General features: G+C 54.7%; 5 protein-coding genes across 5 annotated transcripts; 1 reads left to right on the top strand and 4 right to left on the bottom strand.

Annotated features, from left to right (window-relative positions):
• Positions 1 to 918: 918 nt before the first annotated feature.
• ABOM_008022 (ABC multidrug transporter) lies at positions 919 to 6,485 on the bottom strand (the record flags this gene model as incomplete). The annotated part of the gene is made up of 16 exons (XM_022535151.1): positions 919 to 1,162; positions 1,235 to 1,615; positions 1,683 to 1,766; positions 1,831 to 2,514; positions 2,575 to 2,625; positions 2,672 to 2,743; positions 2,810 to 2,933; positions 2,982 to 3,140; positions 3,212 to 3,535; positions 3,592 to 3,754; positions 3,833 to 4,881; positions 4,935 to 5,214; positions 5,272 to 5,501; positions 5,565 to 6,096; positions 6,159 to 6,413; positions 6,462 to 6,485. 16 exons carry the CDS (start codon positions 6,483 to 6,485, stop codon positions 919 to 921), a joined length of 4,656 nt encoding a protein of 1,551 aa, XP_022387715.1.
• A 312-nt stretch (positions 6,486 to 6,797) lies between these two features.
• Positions 6,798 to 7,748, bottom strand: ABOM_008023 (thioesterase family protein; the record flags this gene model as incomplete). Its single annotated transcript, XM_022535152.1, has 2 exons — positions 6,798 to 7,571; positions 7,659 to 7,748. The coding sequence occupies 2 exons, from the start codon at positions 7,746 to 7,748 to the stop codon at positions 6,798 to 6,800; spliced, it is 864 nt and encodes a 287-aa protein (XP_022387714.1).
• A 298-nt stretch (positions 7,749 to 8,046) lies between these two features.
• ABOM_008024 (sterigmatocystin biosynthesis fatty acid synthase subunit beta) lies at positions 8,047 to 14,683 on the bottom strand (the record flags this gene model as incomplete). Its single annotated transcript, XM_022535153.1, has 5 exons — positions 8,047 to 8,127; positions 8,186 to 8,584; positions 8,652 to 8,752; positions 8,816 to 9,304; positions 9,376 to 14,683. The coding sequence occupies 5 exons, from the start codon at positions 14,681 to 14,683 to the stop codon at positions 8,047 to 8,049; spliced, it is 6,378 nt and encodes a 2,125-aa protein (XP_022387717.1).
• A 492-nt stretch (positions 14,684 to 15,175) lies between these two features.
• On the top strand, positions 15,176 to 16,592 carry ABOM_008025 (RTA1 domain-containing protein; the record flags this gene model as incomplete). The annotated part of the gene is made up of 4 exons (XM_022535154.1): positions 15,176 to 15,197; positions 15,432 to 15,810; positions 15,877 to 16,120; positions 16,179 to 16,592. The coding sequence occupies 4 exons, from the start codon at positions 15,176 to 15,178 to the stop codon at positions 16,590 to 16,592; spliced, it is 1,059 nt and encodes a 352-aa protein (XP_022387716.1).
• Positions 16,593 to 16,990: 398 nt separating this feature from the next.
• On the bottom strand, positions 16,991 to 18,212 carry ABOM_008026 (Ankyrin repeat protein; the record flags this gene model as incomplete). Its single annotated transcript, XM_022535155.1, has 3 exons — positions 16,991 to 17,952; positions 18,008 to 18,105; positions 18,175 to 18,212. 3 exons carry the CDS (start codon positions 18,210 to 18,212, stop codon positions 16,991 to 16,993), a joined length of 1,098 nt encoding a protein of 365 aa, XP_022387719.1.
• Between the last annotated feature and the right edge of the window lie 183 nt (positions 18,213 to 18,395).

An 18,395-nucleotide genomic window follows, 5' to 3' on the forward strand; every position in this document is an offset into this window, starting at 1 on the left:
ACTCCGTCGGCGTTCCGATTGATCTATTCAGGGTCTTCCCAAACGGGGTAAGTTGCTAAGACTTTAGATTGCTCTTAATACCACTTTAGCGCCAATCCTGCGATGCGGGAAATGAATGCCGAGACTTTTATGCAAGTACCCAATGGTGGAGGGCCGATGATTCCTCACAATCATCTTGGCGTTCTCTTGGGTTACATGCAGGTACAAACCTCGGCGGCGCTTATCAACGTCCAAATTGTGAGTCCCCAGGGCAGAGGACAGGGCCACAGACCACTTCACCCCACTCTCTGTGAACTCCCCTCGCATTCCCACCCCATCAATGGTCAGGGGAGTCCTGCTCCGCATGTTTCAGGCACCGTGCCAAGCCCGATAACCATGCACTGTGCCGAAGCCGGCATGACCTCATGCACAAGCGTATACAACAGAAGCCTATCACGGCGGGTGTGCACACGTGAGAGTTGTCTGGTCTAGTTTACCTATCACGATACCCCCCGAGGAGAGGGGAATTGCCGAAGTATGGTAAGTATCCTGGAAAAGCATGCCATACAAGAAGTGGATCCCAGTCAGGGGCTACACATTATGCATGTCCAGCCGCGGCGGAGACCGGATCCTCCCCGACCTGGGCTTAATACCCACCCATATAGGGCACTCTCCCAAATGAAGTCAAACAGAGTAAGACATTTCTTGACGTACACGCAGTCCACCCCGCCATGTCCAGTAGCTTTAACGGTGACAGGTGTTATTTGAAAGGAAGCGGCGTTCGATTCTGCCCTTCAACTAGAGGTACACTATATGAGGTGCCAGAGCACTGCTATCTATCGTAATCATGTATATGTACACCAGCATCAAAAAGAAACACGAAAGGTGAAACCAAGAGAGAGAAGATGGAAACAATAGAGACGCCAGAAGCCACCGGATCTAAAGCCTCAAGGGAGTCCTCTCCGAACTCCGGTCCTTATCCCAATATAACTCCGCAAACGCTCCGCCTCTCTCGAGCAGGGCCGCCGGCGGACCTTGCTCCTCAACGTGCCCGGCATCAACAACAATAATCTCGTCAAAATCTACAATGGTTTCCAGTCGATGTGCAATGGCGATGACAGTATGATCGGCAAATTCACTCCGGATGAGCGACTGGATGAGGTCATCCGTTTTGGTGTCGATGCTAAAGGACGGCCAGGTTAACAATCACATCGGAAAAGAAAAGAAAAGAAAATAACAGTATGGGGCCACGGACCTGCTCGTCGCTTCATCAAGAACTAGAATCTTCCCTTCTGGCCGTACCATAGCGCGGGCGAAGCAAAGGAGTTGCTTCTGACCCGGGGAGAATGTATCAGGCGTAATCGTAGCATCTAAGCCACCGAGCTCTCGGACCACATCCCAGAGTTGGACCTTCTTCAACGCATCAATGAGAATGTCATCGTGGATTGAAATACCGGGGTCCACGTTGAGGCGAACCGAACAGCCCGGTAGGAGGAAGGGCTCCTGGGGGATACAATTCAGCTGGGCGCGCAGGTGGTTGCGAGCCAGCAGGGAGATGTCGAGCCCGTCGATGTTGATCGTGCCGCTGGTCAGTTCAATCAGGCGGAAGAGGGACGATACGAGCGAGGATTTTCCACTGTGATGTATTGTTAGTCTTGATCAGATGAAGGGCCTCTATGGAGGAGCAAAGGACGATAACGAACCTTCCGGAGCGACCGCAGATGCCAACCTTGGTACCTGGCTTAATTGATAAAGAAATATGATCAAGCGCACGGGTCGAGGAGTTCCTATCGCCACGGGATGTTAGTCGAGGCACGAACTGAACAGGGCGACAAGACATAAGAGTCATACTTGTAGGAAGCCACCACATTGCTAAACTCGATTGCTCCCCTGGCAGGCCAATCTGGCGGAGGCACAGCTGTCTCGTCTTCCAGGTGCTCCGACTCAATAGTCGACTTGAAGTTGCGAATTCGTGCCACTGCCCCAATGGATGTCTCCAAAACAGTCCATTGCTTGATCAGACCCTGCAGATTCTCGGTAAAGGTGACGATATTCAGCAGTGCCAATCCAATGAAGCTGGCGCTTACTTTGCCGCGCGTCGCGACGGCGATGGAAACGAGGACGACGGCAAACCCGGCCACCATCAGGGCAATGACCAGTTCGAGCCAGCGCTGAATGGCGAAGAGCAGATAGAAGGGCTTCTGGGAGTCGTTGAGCAATTGGCTGTTGCGTCGGCGGTAATGGTGCTCCCACTTGTAGCTCCGGATGGTGGACAGGCCACTGAGACTTTCCAGGAAGTGAGAGACTAGCGGGGCTTTGGCTTCGATATCTAAATATCGGATCTGGCGTGAGGTGCGCAGGTAAAACCGTTGGGTGAAATAAAAGGCGACGATACAAGCGGGTATGGTGGCAGCGATGTATCCCGTTGCAGTGCAGATAACCACCATTTGGGCCACACAGGTGAAGAAGGTGAGGATGGTATTCAGGACAGAAAGCGGGAGCTCCATGTCGATCAGCTGCAGGTCTTGACTGAATCTAGGGCAGAGGTCAGCACGCGTTCCCGTTCACGATGTATCTGCCTTCGCTGCTACTCACCGGTTCGTCGTGTTGCCTAGATCGGTGGTCTGGAAGAATGACATGGGGGCACTGAAGAGTTAGCCAAGGGAAGACAGGGCCAGTGGAGAGGACGTACTCTAGAACACTTTTCAAGAGCTCAGCGTGCATATTTCTGGCACCCCGGGCCACCAGATTCGCCATTAGATGCCTAGTGGAGGATCAGCATGAGGGAGATGCTAAATAGAAGACATACGATCCGGATCTGAGAACTCACCAGCAGGAAGTGACCAGTGTGGAAGTGGCCATCACCGCGATAAACGCATAGATCCCGAGCCAATACCCCAGTCTCTCGTTGGGATGATCGATATTTGAATTTGCCCACTTCTCCACCCAGAGGGCTAAAGTCGTCAGCAATCACTGATGGTCACTTGTGCGAGTATACTTACAAGGGTATGTAATGGTAACCACATAGGCCATGATCAAAAGAACAAACACCGCGGACCGGAACACTCCCAGAACTTGGGCATAGTACCAATAGATGGACATATCACCCGTGCGTCGCCCATCCTCCTGCGGTGTTGGTTCTAATTGTACTTCTGGGCTGGCTAACGAGAGCCGATGTTGAGAGAGCCGATTCTGCGAGAGACGGTTTGGCACGAATTGGCTTTGGCCGAACTGATTCTGAGAGACTGATCATGTGAGATCTGTTGGGAAAACCGCTGGGAGAAAGGTTGAGAAAATTGCTGAGAGAATCGCTGAGAGAATCTCTGGGAGAATCGCTGCGAGAACCGATTTTGAGACAGTCGGTTTCGGGGCCTGGGTCTTGGGATAGGGATCTCGGGGGCCTCCAGGTGAACGGTTGCCTTCCGTTTCGGCAAGGCAGCCAGACTACGGATATAGCTGTCGGCTCGAGAATGGAGCTCTTTGTATGTTCCCTGTTCCATGATGTTGCCTGATGGGCCCATGGCGATGATATGGTCCGCAACAGAGAGGCGGGAGGCTGGCACATGGTTAGAATGGGGTGAAGATTCCAAAGGATATCGGGGCAATACGTACGGCTGTTCGTCGTCAGGATCACTGTCGTACCCAGCTTCCGTAATAGACCCCCTGGGGCCAACAGGGCATGGAAGACCGCATCCTCCGTGGTGCGGTCCAGTCCGCTGAAGACGTCGTCGAGGATAATCGTCTCTGCTCTGGAGTATACAGCCCGGGCCAGAGCCTTTTATAATGCACTGGGTCAGCATATGACTGTCCATGGAAAGGACAGGAGATCAAAAGTGAACAAAAGGAAACATACCACGCGTTGCTTCTGCCCTCCACTCAGAATAGCGCCTTGAGTCCCTAACATGGTCTTGTCCCTATTCGGCTGTTTGCGGATATCATCATAAAGGGCACATGCATCGATCACGGTATTATACCAACGCAGGTCGAAGAGCGACTCTCCCAAGATATTGTCCTGGATGGTGTTATTCGTCAACCAGGGTGTCTGCGAGCAGTACGCAATCAAGTCGGGATCAGCTTTCAACCCTCCCGAAAACACGGGCGTCTCTCGCAGCAATGCGCGGACAAAGGTGGACTTCCCAGATCCAACGGGCCCGACGACAAACGTCACCGTGCCTCGATGAATCTCAAAACTGAGATCTTGTACCACGGCTGGTTTACTCGCTTCCCAGCCAGCGCTGCGGCCCTCTGCCACAAAGACCGGACCGGTGACTTCGTAGTACAATGGTAGCTTCTCGCGACTGGAGATACTGGGGACCCCCTCCACGACCGACATCCCCTTTCCGTCATAGACGACTCCAATCTCCGTGAGTGCACTAGATAAAACACTGGCAGGGATGCTGATGTTGCTCCGAGTCCCTCGGGGTTCATGTGCGTCGTCCCTTCGTGGGTCCGATTGCAAAAACTCGTTCACTCGTTTAATGGAGCCGATTGCAGTGGCGACTCCCGTTGCAGCTTCGACCAGGTTAGAGATTGGAGTGGCAAGAAGAGTGAATAAGGTGAGCGATGTGAACGCCTTAGTCGCTGTCAGGGTTTCGTCTCCTTTATGCCGTGCGATGAGGGCGTAGATAGTGAACGAGGCCAGCGGAGAAAGTGTGACGTTGCTGTATGCCACGCCGACCACCAGGATCAGGAGTCGACGGAATTTTTCCGACTTGACGACCTCTTCGATACGCATCGTCTGGACGAGGTTGAATAGTTTGTCGGTCAGTCCAGCTGTGCGGACTCCTTTTACTGATCCCAGAACCTTGGCGGTAATATCGACTCGTTTTTCAATGGCCTCGAGCCAGACCTGCTGGCGAGGGCCAGCCAGTGCGGAGATGAGCAATGACAAGGCCATACAGACTACTCAGAATTAGTGCTATGTGAAAAAGTAAGGGAGGAGCACGTGTACATACTAAATACTACGATGATCGGGGCGATGCTGGCGACTCCCAGCTGACGCCATAACAAATACAGCGCAATTGGAATCTCGACAATACAAGCCCAGGCATCGTGAATGTAGTGTAGACCACCCGAAATACGCTCCATATCTGCACTCATCAGAGTGACAGGGGCACTGGTTTCAACGTCGATGTCACGCATGATCATGACATGACCATAGAGCATGTCGACCAGACTGGCCCGTATCATGGAAACCAATCGATATGCCTGATGATGGGCGAAGGCCGTGGAAACCTGGCATAGTCGGTATCAGCTATATATCATCTCCATTTATGGAATGAACAAACTCACCGCGATACCCGTGTAAACTATAGCGAATGCTCCAATCAGTGCGTATCCCTGTGCCTTGGGGTGGGTAAGCTCGTTCGATCCCACCCAGGTTGTGGTTGCTTCCACCAGAAAGGGCTGTGCGAACGTGAAGGCCACCTGCAGCACTCGAGGGAAGACGCCTAACAGGATTGGAACCAAGTAGTATCGGCAGCATGCCCAGAGTAAACTGTGAGGGGAATCCCGGTTGGGTCCTGCAATGATTGCGCTGTCGTTAGCACGAACAAAGCGTGAAGAAGTAGAGCAGGCAAGCTTACCCTTGCTCCATAGGGCATACAGCCCGTCGTCACCGTGCCCCGTAGAGCGAAGTGAGTCCTCGATTGGGGGAAGCAGCTCAACCGTAAGATCTACGCGATTGCCGAGCATTAAGAGCGGGTTGAGCCAGCAGTAGAGACATTCTCCCAGAATCCCCACGGTCGATTCAGGAGGTGCATCTTTGTAGTTTCGTCTCAAGAGGGACCTCTTGGACATCGTTTCGGTAATCAACAACACCACCTTTATGCACAGTGTCACCGTATAGAGGACCGCAATCGAGCGATTCCTCTCCAGGAAGTATAACGTGCGTGTCTCGGCCAAGGACAAAATCGAGGAAAGGAACAGATAACCACAGTTGATGGTAGCGGGCCGGATAGTACAGATATGCTCATAGTGAGAAAGAATACCGAATATGATGGACGCCAGCCAGGAGACGACAGCCGTTGCGATAGTAGCTCGAGTGGTTTGTCCCGACGGCGCCACCCAGAGGCCGACGAGGGTTAGCTGAAGGACGGCCAACAGCGCATATCCACCCTAGCGAGCAAGTCAGTTTGCATACTTTTGTCAGGAGCTCTTTCGCTTCAGGTGCATCGTACTAGCTTTACAAAATACCGATATCCTCCCTGCACCTTTATTGTCTGTTGTCTCAGGTGGTAAATGCGTGGCAAGGCCCAGAAGAGAAAAAAGAGCGTCACCGGTATTGTGAGGACTGTCTCTTCGAAGTACAATGTGAAATCAAAGCCATTTTTGCACTCATGGCTGACAACAGGCCCAAAGGTATCTTCGACAGCAATAGGGCATGTTGCCGCCGCTCTGGAATGAAGCCAGAACGAAGACATGGGGATTGTGAACTAGTGACGTTTGATTTTTTTTTTTTCATCTATGGACGTATCCTCCACATTATGAGATGGAAAGTAGATCATGGTGATCGACTTTTGTTCATCAGCATTTGAAACTTGACGGTTTGAGTCGTGGCGGTGCTCGTGGGTCCGAAATGGCCGTACTTTATATGCACGGTGAGCCGCCGAGCTTAGGGTTTACGACGCCTATTCTATTAATGGCAGTCTACGGAGATCACACTCGCCGAATCGTATTATAAACTCATTCTCCAGGCATATATGACATGCAGGCTCATCAAATATCTACCAGTTCCTTCTAGTTCCTGCCAGATCTGCCCCCCCCACCACCCCCACTCCAGCTCTGACGAAGGACTACTTCAGGCTCCTCTGAAACAATTATGCCACGCGATGAAGACCATCTAATCCGGCCATGTGCGCTGCTAGTGCTAGGCCACGTTTTTGTTTACCTTCCAGGTGCTCCTGCTGATCTTCTTGGCCTCTCATCTTCAGCCCCAAGCCCGACCCTTCAATGCTAGCATCAGCGTAAGCGTCAGCATTGGCATTGACATCAGCATCAGCATCAGCGTTATCACCGTGTTCCAAAAGTTCCAGAAACTGGAGAACTTCGGCTGGTGCTACCGTCTGCCGGCCCTTTTTGAAAACATACTTCGAGATAGCCGACGCAAGCACACCTTCCTCCGAGCCCGCCGTCCCATTTTCATGGTGGCTACCGGGTTTCAGGAAATGGCTAACAATGTATAGCCATTTGTCATCCCAACACAGGACTCGTGACTCGACATCATATCGCTGCCAGGGCTTGATCTCTCTTCGGAAGATACACGACACGCCGCCGAGCACAGGAGTGAGATGTTTTAAGGATCTGGTTTGTTTCCCCCCAACTTTCTGGGCATTTCCGCTGCGAGCCCTTCTCGGTGGTGCAGATAAGGGGGTAATAACGTCCTTGCAGAGCAGTAGTAGTAGTTCGATGCGGCTGATGTCCAGATCGGCGTAGAATGTGCTGTTAGACTTGTGCAGATTGAAGTCGACTTCTGCCAGAGAGCAATAGGATCGGGTCCGGAGGGGACGAAAGAGGGCGGAAGGGCCGTCGCCTGAGGAGGGTTGATTGCGTTTCCAGACAATATGGTTCACGAGGATTGCAATAATTCGAGCCTATTAATTCGTACTCATGCCGTGGTGGTTAACCCAATGCTTCGTTCGAGGTCAAATACGTAAGGGAATGCAGAGTCTATCACTAACATGCCATAATCCAGGAATAGCTTTGGGGTCATAGACGAAAAAGAACAGCAGAATACCGCCCAACGCGGGGAGGAAGGAGTAGACAGACATAGCGAAGATTGCAGACTGAGGAGTAACGGGAGAAGAGTTGTCGCAAAGGAAAGATTGAAAAATGATGGGGGCCACCGGCGATATAAATACAAGCCCCCACCATGGAGCTGAAGGTCTCGCACAGTAAGAATCAAACAGCCCCATCCTTGCCTTTTTGGGCACTAGAGTAGAAGCCCGATTTTTAACGTGAGTTGATCTGATCCTACGTGGGTGTTGTTTGGGAAAGTTCAGTGCGGTAGAGGGTATATTGAAGGAAGCAGGTCTATCGGTACAAAACAACAATCATGGGTACAAAAAATCAAAACACCTTCATCGACTGAATAACAGACTCAATCTTCTCCATTCCACAAGTCCCAGCAGTGCTCATATAGGTTTCCCACTATTGGCTACATTAGCATTGCCCAAACAACCTCATGCGATACGGATCGGCAACTCACCTCGTTCAAGACTCCCATCAGCGCAGCAGACCCAGTCAACTCTCTCACCATCTCGAAGTACTCTTTCGTCAACTGGAACGGTCGTGCCGTCAGGTTGGGAACGTACTTGCCGACCAATCGCTTCGGGTCCAGCGCATGGCGGTCGATCAAGTCCAGCAAGCAGCGTCGGAAGCCAGGCACACCGGGGAGGAGATGTGAGGAATGGAAGGGAATATCGATCCCCTTGAGAGGAATTGTCGCGCAGCCTCGTGTGAGGGCGGTGCCAGTTTGTGTAGTAGCAACTTGGGATTTTACTAGCGAGGTTAGCTGGTCGGGAGACAGGACGCTCGAAGGAAGGAGAGAGGCAGCGGTCGCGTTGATATGATCGAGAACCGATTTGAGGCACTGGAGAGGTTGGATCTAGGGCAGGTTAGCGCGTAGAAAGGAGAGGGCAGGGGTAAGTGAGGCTTGCCTGTCCTGCGCACACATATTGCAACCCTGCAACGTTGAAGTTGACAATCTGCAGCAACTGTCCCGTCTCGGCTGCAATGGTTTGCACCACCAGCTGCAGCGCTGCTTGGTCAAAGCCTAGAGAGTTCCTGTGAGCAATGGCTAACTTCAGCCTGCCAGACACATCAGGACGACGCCTACCTGCGCAGACCCGGCTTGGATCAACCGCACACATCCGGAAATCGGATTGCCCTCGGTCATCGCGCTCCACGGCGAACTGCATCAACAATCCGCGATAGAATACCACTTGCACCAGGCTCTCCACACTGAAAATCTTCCCGACCGCACCGAGGGCTGCATACTCGCCCAGCGAGTGGCCGGCGTACGAGCTCCGCTCCGAGATTAATCCTCTCGCCTGGAGATCTGCAAAGATCGCCAGCTCCATCAGCGTCAAAGCTGGCTGGGTGAACTGCGTGGCCGACAACAGCCCCTGGGGTGCATGGTACGTGTAGAACTCAGTGTCCTCGTCGATCTCGGGGAACAACGGGAGAAGCTGGACGTTGCCATCGGTGCCCACGGATTCTCGCTTCATGCTCATGTATTTCTCGCGGATGTGCCGACCTTGCGGGCCTCCGAAGTACACGGTGAGCTCCTTGGGGTCATTGCGGACGATGTCGGTTATGCGGAAGCCTGACGATGGTTTAGTAAACGCTTACCAGCTAAAGAACACCATATCACAGGGAGGATCAATGGAAACCCACCGTAGTTATCGGAGAAGTAGGTATCAGCGTAATCCCACACTTGCCGTGCCGCCTCGCTCTGGGTATACAGCTGCATTCCCATCCCCTTCTGCTGACTTCCCTGGCCCGTGAACAACAGCGCCGTCTCCTCAGGTTCCACTTCAGCCTCCCCACGCAGCACGGTTTCTCCACGCTGGACATGCTTCGCTTCGACGGAGATGATCTTGCGGCCCGCCAGCATACCCACATGCTGGAAGATAACCTCGATTTCATCGCCCGGGAGCACCATGCTCGTGAACGAGCAATTGAAGCTGCGGAACGCACCGATGGCCGACGCGCAAGTGTAATGCTCGACGAGACCACGGACACGTGCCGACGTGTACATGCCGTGCGTAATCAGCCCCGGTAGATCCGCATACCGCGAGAGGGAGGACGAGACGTGGATGGGATTGAAGTCCCAGGAGACATGGGCGTAAGCCTCGTTCGAGTCCGGCATCCTCATCATGAGTGACGACCCGTCGCCAGTGAGTGGCATCGGGTTGTTAAACATGTGCCGTTTCTTGACTGGGCTGCCATGGCGCTGTAGGTAGTCCATGACGGGGTTGCCACGGCAGGTGGCGGCATAGAAGGCCACTGTTGCAACAGAGCTTGACCGACCAGGCAGTGAGGACTTCAGGCGCACATCACCTACGGTGGTAACGGCCTTGAAGGTGTCCCTGCTGGCGTATTGATAGGTCGACTGCAGTACGAAAATTAGTGTCTGGTCCTGCAGATCTAGGTCAGCATCGCGCGGCTTGAACCACGGTTTCGACTTTAGCAGAGCCACCTCCATGGGTCCACTGAGGCACAACTCCATTTCTTCTTCGTCGACCTTACGGAAGGTGTTTTCCCAGTCCGTGTGCGTGCCGCGGTACAGGAATTGGCTGGTCAGTTCCAGGACGACCTTCCCTTCCTGGTAGACGTCACCGCGCACTTCCACAAGCTTACCAGCATCTTCGATCGTGATGGCCTGAATACGAGACTTGGTCTCGAGGACAGCGCCCTCCTGGATAGGCTGCGCGTCGGGTGGGATACGGAAGCCGTTGGTGAGATGCACCAATGTCAAGAGATCCACGTCCAGCTCGTGCGAGAACAGTGGCTTCATCAGTGCCTCCCAGCCGACAACCACCCCAAAGTCCAGCGGTGCGTACAGGGTCTTTCCACGGCGCTTGCTGGACGCATCGCTGGCGTTCTGCACACAGTGCGCAAACTCTGCAATCGAGTCCGCCGTGACTTCGAGCTGAGTCTCGCAAAATGTATCGTGCACGGATGTCCACTTCTTCGGCTGCGAGCTGGTGAACCACACACGGTAGTAGAACTCTTTGACCCGCTCATTCCGACCCTCCATGATCTCATGGATAGGCGCGTATACAGCGTCGCGCCGGTACTGGTACATCAGCCGCAAGCCGATAGCCGCACCCCCAGCGTTCCGGTAGTTGATGATCTCCAGCGTGATGGACCCGGACTCGTCAGCACGGATATCGACGACCTTCACCGGTTCAGAATGTGGGCGGTATTCGAACAATGAAACAGTCGTGTCGGACCGGTGACCCGTCTGGACCATCACATAGGAATCGCGCGTCGGCTGGAAGAGGCGGCGCAGTGGGTTCTCAGAGATCGCCCGGCCCTGCACAATCGTAGGCGCATTGAAGAAGGCCTGGCGCCAGCCACCCTGCGTCCCGCCCAGCGCAGCTAGCCACTGGTCCAGCGACGGCATCGGAGAGTTCATCTCGGGAGATACCTCATACAGAAGCGAGCCAGTGTTACCAACGGGGACGCAGTTGATCCCTGCCTGCGCCATGCTCCACTCACTGACAACGGGGTAAGGGCCAAAGCAGTGCACGATGGGGATTCCATCTTCGAAGTAGTCGGGATCCCGCATCTCCAGACGTTCAATATGTCCCTCATGGATGGCATCCAAGATCTTTCGCGCTGGCTCATCGACCACCGTTGAGTGGCGCGCGGCGACCGGCCCGTGCAGAATACACACCCGCCCAACATCACCGTCGACCACCGCGTTGAGGTCCTCCGACTGCCACAGCGAGTCCTTCTTGAAGTACTCCTCGAAGTTCTCATCCAGCACGGGCACGAACGGGACCGGCTTTTGGCCACGTCGTCGGCACAGGTGTAGGAAGTATTGTGCGTCCTGTGTACCCATGAGCTGGTCAGCGGCACAGGGATTCTGCTCCAGGAACCGTTCAATCGCTGGTTTGGGGTCGCGAAGGTCGTCCACGCCGGCGACCACAGAAGAGGTAATCTCCATGTCGTCACCGTCTTGGTGCTCCTCTCTTTCATGGCCGATCCGGGCTTCTACGCGCAAAAGGAAATCAAACAGGAACTGCTGGAACGAGGCATCGATCCAACGGCCTTCGAGGGAAACGTATGTCAACTCGACCAGCCGCGAGATGACCTCGGCGTAGGTCATCTCCTCCAGATCCACCACGTTGCCGAGCTCGTCGCGTCCAAACCAGACTTTGTGCGAGTCGGCGTTCAGTCGGCGGATCAAATAGTCGCGCTGCTTCTGGAGTTGAGTGAGACGCTGTGCGCGATCGAGCTTGAAGATTGTCCGGTCTAATTCCGCCCAGAGACGCACACCACGCGTCGCCAATTTGTGGATTGGCTCTCCCATCTCGGAGGTCACCGTCATAATTCCTCCTGCCGGCTGGGTGTAGGTCTGCTCCCAATCTGCCTCGTCAGCCACACCTGGTGCCGCAACAATAGCTTGCTTCACCGCTGCGCTGGTATGCGCTTCCTTGGCCGTCATCAAGCGGCTACCCAGCAGGATGCCGTCGAAGGGCATGAGGGGCCGATTGTAGTGCTGCGCCCACTCCCCGGTGAGGTAGGGGAAGGTGTCCTCGGCCCCTCCGAAGCCACTGCCTGCCACCAGGATCAGGTTCGAGCAGCTGCGCACCGCACCATACGCCTGGAGGATTGGCTGGTGGAAGTCTTCGAAGGAGTGGTGGCCACCCCCGCGACCGCCAGTCCATTGGAGGATCACCGGGAAGTTGGGATGGGCCCGCGCGATGGCAATGACCTGGTGAATGGCCGGCAGCGACCCGGGTTTGAAGCTGATATGGCGCAACCCAAGATCACGGATGTAGCTGGTGGCAACCTCCAGCGAGGGAACGCCGGCGCCCACCGTAAGACCCTCGATTGGCACTCCCGATGCCCGGAGACGTGTGAGCAGCGGAACCTGCCAGCGCACTGCCTTGGGGGCCGCATAGATCATATTGACAGTAATTCCGCGCCCCGGGGGGATCTCGCGCAGGAGACGCTGGATCGCCGTTTCCAGCTGGTCCGGGCGATGGTAGCCTCCCAACGCGAGTTCGACATGATATCCAGCCTTCATCACCGCTGCACAGAAGTCCCATGCCGCTGTGGTTGGGGTCATGCCCGCCACAATGACCGGTGGGAGTCCCAGCAGGCGACTCAGTTTGGTGTCGACCATGGGGCGGCTGCCAGACACCTGGACCAGCTGTGGTCGGTACTGCTCGCTCCAAATCTGGCCATACGCCAGCCCTGGGGATGGGCTCCAGTCGAAGATCTCGCTCCGATAGCCCAGATCGGTGTTGGTGCCCTCTGCGACCGTGGCCAGGATGGTTCGAACCCCAGTGCCATCCTTGAGTCGATTCGTCAATGCCCCAATACCGGATACGCCTCCTGGGCCGAAGTCGATGATGTGCGTGGCGCCAGGCAACTTGATGGCTTCAGTCCAGACAAGCTCCTGCGATGTAATCATTGCGACCAGGTCGGGCACGATATTCTGGCTTCCAAAGGCCCGCAGGTCACTACCCGTGCGCGTACAGAACACGGGAATGCGAAGGTCGTCGCCCCGAATCGTCACGTCGGGGACATTGGCGAGAACTGCGTCGGAGACATCGGCCAGGTAACTGCTGTGGAAGGCGGCGGTGATGGGGAGGAAGCGGTTATTGATCTCGGGTTTCCGCTTGCTGAAGGGAATGCGATGCTGGGTGCCCTTCGCAGGGGCCTTGACACCGCGCAACCAGACATTGAATCCATGCAGGGACAAGGGTGGGCCGGCCAGTACGGCGCTCTGCGGTCCATTGATCAGGGCGATTGCAATGCGGGCGTCCTCCGAGAGATGTGCGTTCACGGCGTCGACGTATCGCTGGAGCTGGTCCAGGGGGCAGTCGCTCACACTGAGCATGGGCCCCGGAAAGCCCTCGCCATGGGCCTCCGCATCGGCGACAATCACCGGTGGCAGCTCGGCCACGGCAAAGTGGTCTTGGCTGTAGGCTCCAATGGCCAGCAGGAGGCGCAGGGCATCCAGGGCCAGGTTGTCAAATTGGGTCCATGACTGGGCCACGGCCGTAACCGTTGCTGTCACAATGCCCTGCGAGTGGCCGGTGGTACCACCGAGCGCCGCCTGGATCTGTGCTGGAGTGGACCCCAGAACACGCCCAATCACACGATACCAAGCCAGTTGGAGAAGGCCGATGAGCGGCATGCTAAGTGGGGCGGAGATCAAGTAGGCTGAGTCTGGGGCCCGCTCGGGATGCTCCAGCCAAGTGATAATATCCAGACCCTGGTGATAAAAGCGGCTGAACCGCTCGTCGAGGGACTGGCGCTGCAGCATGCTGGATGCGGAGACCACCAAATCACGCACTAGCGGTCGGTAGGTGCTGTACACCACTCGCAGCTCGTCGAAATAATTCTCATCGTTACCCTGGCCGCCAAACACGGTGTACAAGTGTGCCTTGCGGTCCAACGCGGCGGTCATGAGCGCCGATGGCGGGTGGGATGGTCGACTGATCTTTCGCAATGCATGACGCGCCTGAACATAGGCCGCTAAGATGGTCGATTTGACGTCGGTGCTTGCGTCCAGCTCCTTGACCACTGCATGCACTTCCCGATTCCACAGGATGTCTCTCTCGAAGGTGTCCATCGCCGTAGCGAGGAGCATCCGCAAGTCATCCTCTTTCAGCCCACGGCGCTCCCGCTCCAGGCGGCGCACGGTAAAGCTGAGGAATCGAGCCCAGAGCTCCACCAACGACGACAGCTCGTCATCCCCGGGAGTCTTGCTCAGGTCATGGAGGAAGTCGTCGCGCAGCTGCAGAGCCGTGGGGTAGGAGCCGCTGGCGACGGTGAGGGAGTGCTCAAAGGCATGATAGGTAATGGTAAGGGTCTGACACGCATGAGAAGAAGTGGAGGAGGTGGAGAGAAGCTCTGGAGTCGCCCAGCCGGAGGAGAGTGCGAAAGAGGCCGCGGAACCAGCGCTGGCCAGGGAAGGGGAACGGGAAGCGGACGAGGCATTCATCGTAGAAAACATTATGGCGGTAAATCGGTTGGGTCGTCGTTCTTTCTTTGTTTAGTATGGATCTTCTTTGTTTCTGCAAGGCTCATTTCCGGCTCTTTGTTTGAAGATATTCGCAAGATATTTATCCAACGGGTCGCGCTATAGAACCCCAATTAGGAAATCAGCCCTAAGCGTCTCACGTCGCAGGGACGCTAAGATGCAGCGTGGGCTCAGCCTGCAGCCCTCGAGCCTCACATCCCAGTCTAGTTTCCCCCCAACTAGAATCTGACGTGTGTTGGCTCTCTAAAAATATGGTGGGCCAATGGGTTTAGGCACCGTCATTCTGTCGATCCTGGGTGAGCCTACTAGTTTAAGAATGCAGCGTGTAATCCGCTTTCTTCCCTTTGCATCTCAACAACTCCTTTTCTCCTCCCCTCTTCTCGTTCCCTTTCTCATTCCTCTTCCTTTTTGTCTGATTACGCTGGAAAACCTCTGCTACGAAGACACTGGTTGTCAATTAGCGTCATGGGTTTAACAGCGAAGTGCGGTAGGTTCCTCGAATTTCTCTAGTGCCATTTTTTCTACCCTTTTTTTTTTTATTCTCTGTGTTTTCCGAGCCTAATAAAAATTCCCCGCTATCCCACGTTCTTAATTCCCCGTTCCCACATTTCTATCGACGCTACGATGTTGATTCCCTCCCCAGAACTACTGTTTTTCAACATTTTTCAACCTCAAGTTTTCCCTTTTCTATGAGCACGGCAGAACTGACGAATTAATGCAGATCTCACCAACGAGAATGCGCAGTATCCCTACTGTGCCAGTCCCCCGGCGGCCATTATCTTCTCCGTCCTCTTCGGCGTGACGTTCGCAGGCCACTTGGCGCTGGCCATTCTCTACCGTAAGAAGTTCTGCTGGGTGATCATCGTGGGCAGTGGTTGGGAATGTCTGGGTTTGATCATGCGTGCCTACTCGACACTGGACCAGACCAAGTCATCCACCCTCGCTGCTGCACAGCTGCTCGTCCTGCTCGCCCCGCTGTGGATTAACGCATTCGTGTACATGATCTTCGGCCGTATGGTCTACTACTACACTCCGAACAAGAAAATCAAGGGCATCAAAGCCGAGAGCATGGCCAAGATCTTTATCTGGCTCGATATAACGTGAGCGCCCTCGCACCATCTCTGCGAGATCCTGTCGATTCCGGGGGGACACTGACCGTGGCCTAGCGCCTTTATCATCCAAGGTACCGGTGGTATTCTCGACTCTGACGGCTTCGGCGAGAAGCTGAACCGCACTGGTATGAACATCTACACCGCCGGGATCGCCATCCAGGAATTCTTCATCCTCTGTTTCCTCGTTCTGTTGATCGTGTTCCATAAGCGCATGCTGGCGGGATACCGTAATATCGAGCGCGGAAATGGGTGGAAATGGATGGTGTATGGCATGTATGTGACATTGCTCTGCCTGACGGTATGTGTGCTCTTCTTTTCGCAACCTCTTCAGAACCATCATGCTGATAGCGATGTAGACCCGTATTGTCTACCGTCTGATCGAGTTTGCCAACCCCAACCAGGCCGGTAAGACCGTGCTGAGCACCAAGGAGGCCCCGTTCTACATCCTTGAATGCGTCCCCATCTTCATCGGCATGATGCTCTGGAATGCCTTGCACCCTGGCCGGATCATGCCGGGCCCCGACAGCGAGTTCCCCAAGGTCTCGCGCGCGGAGAAGAAGCAGATGAAGCGGGAGGCCAAGGAGGCGAAGAAGCAACAGCGCCGAGTGGGCTTTAGTCAGAAGTATACCGCGGTCAACGACTCGGAATACACTCTCACCCGCCCCAGTGGTGAGGAGCATGAGGCTGGCTACGGCGGGGGACGGTGGCCCCTGAACGAGGTGGAATCGGGCCGAGGAGGCTATGGTAATGAGTATGGCTATGTTCGTTGAGGACAGTTAGGGTCGGGATGAGACTGTGTGGAACAGGGAAAAAGGCTGGGCCTGGCTGGTTCTTGGGTGTTTTTTTTCTTCCTTATTCATTTGTATTGTTTCTTTCCTTTGTTTTGTAGAACGTTAAATCTTTATTATGTTATGCTCTACTTGACCGATATCAACATATATATGGGTTACAGATATCCACAATGAATAACGAAATGCAATGCTTCTATAAATATCGAGAATAACTCCACATAGAATTCTTCACAGCCACTTGCCTCCAACGCCAGCACCTAGGATATATATAAGAAAGAAAGAAAAAAAACACAAAGGAAATTTGAAAGAAAGTAAGAACGACGTAAACCATCAAACGCATTCAATCGAAGGGATATCACTGGAGGAGAAGAGAAGGATTACATGTTCTTCCCGAGACATGCGGTATGCAAGGGCGTCTGGCCTTCGAGATCGCGGATCTCTAACTGGGCCCCGGCTTGCACCAGCATTTCAACCAAATCACGCCGATTTCGCTCACAGGCAAGATGCAAGGCTGTACGGCCCAACCAATCCTGCGCATCCACCTGAAGAGCATGGCGACGCGTCGGACAGAGCAACACTTGCACCACCTCTGGCCGGTGGTGCTTCACAGCCAGGTGCAGCGCCGTTTCGCCCTCCCGCGTTGTCACATTGATATTCACACCGCTGCCGGTCGGCGAGCCCAGCAGCAGTGTGACCAGGCGGGCGTGTCCCTCCATCGCTGCGAGATGGAGAGGTGTCAGCCCCGCGCTATCGGCGATCGAAGCGTCCGCGCCCGCACTGATCAACACCCCCAGGACAGACTCATGGCCGTACAGAGCCGCCCGATGAAGGGCAGTGTTGGCGAGCGAGGACTCCCCGGTAGGGGTGGAATGTGACGGAACGGAATCAACAACGGTTGGGGGGCTGGGATTCGGGGTTACACTAGGGGTGGGCGCGTGGAGTGGCTGGGGAGCTTTGACCGTGGCTGCTGCAGGGACGGCGACGGCTGAGGGGTGGGAATTTGAGAGATTGCCGTTGCTAGTATTTGCCAGCGCGTATGCTTCCTCGATGGGATTGTATGAAGGCCCCCTGCCAGTCATCGTCGGTCGTTGGGAACCATCGAGTGACGGCGGAGTCCATGACTCGGGGAAGGACAGCCCGTCCAGAGGAGGAGAAAAGAGCTGAAAGTCCGGAGGAGTTTGAACTTTCACTGGGGTCTGAAATGAGGGTAAGGGCTGTTGCTGTTGTTGCTGTTGCTGTTGTTTCTGCTGCTGCTGCTGCTGCTGCTGCTGCTTCTGCTCCTCCTTAGGAGCGTTGGCTGCTGCCTCTTTAGCTCCTTCCAGCTTTTCCTTCTTTAGTCCTACATGACAATGGTTAACGGAATCAAGGCATCATCTTCTTCCCCCAGTACTTACGTTTACGGTATCCCCTCTGGGCAATTCGATTTTGAGCCCTTCGCCGCTCCACCCGATCATCGATATTCGCCCAGTTCTCGCCAACGACCTGAACGGAACTACCACCCACCACCGCTGATCAGCAAAGGAACATGAGAAGCAATGGGTCAGAGAAGAATAATACATACGTGATCATCGCGCAATGGGGGTCAACTGACATTCTCATCGCGATACTATAAGATATGGGCGATCCGTTTTCACGACCGGGGGCCATCGCCCGTCCCTGGGCCCTCTACATATATGTATGGGGAAAACATCACGCCGTCATCTTCACTGCATGCAGTCCAGATCTCTGCCCCCAAAATTGCTCGGAATTGTTGGATTGGTATCCTAGCGTATGTTCATCTTA

This window comes from Aspergillus bombycis, assembly GCF_001792695.1.
Source record: "Aspergillus bombycis strain NRRL26010 chromosome Unknown contig00062, whole genome shotgun sequence".
NCBI classification, from domain to species: Eukaryota; Fungi; Ascomycota; class Eurotiomycetes; order Eurotiales; family Aspergillaceae; genus Aspergillus; species Aspergillus bombycis.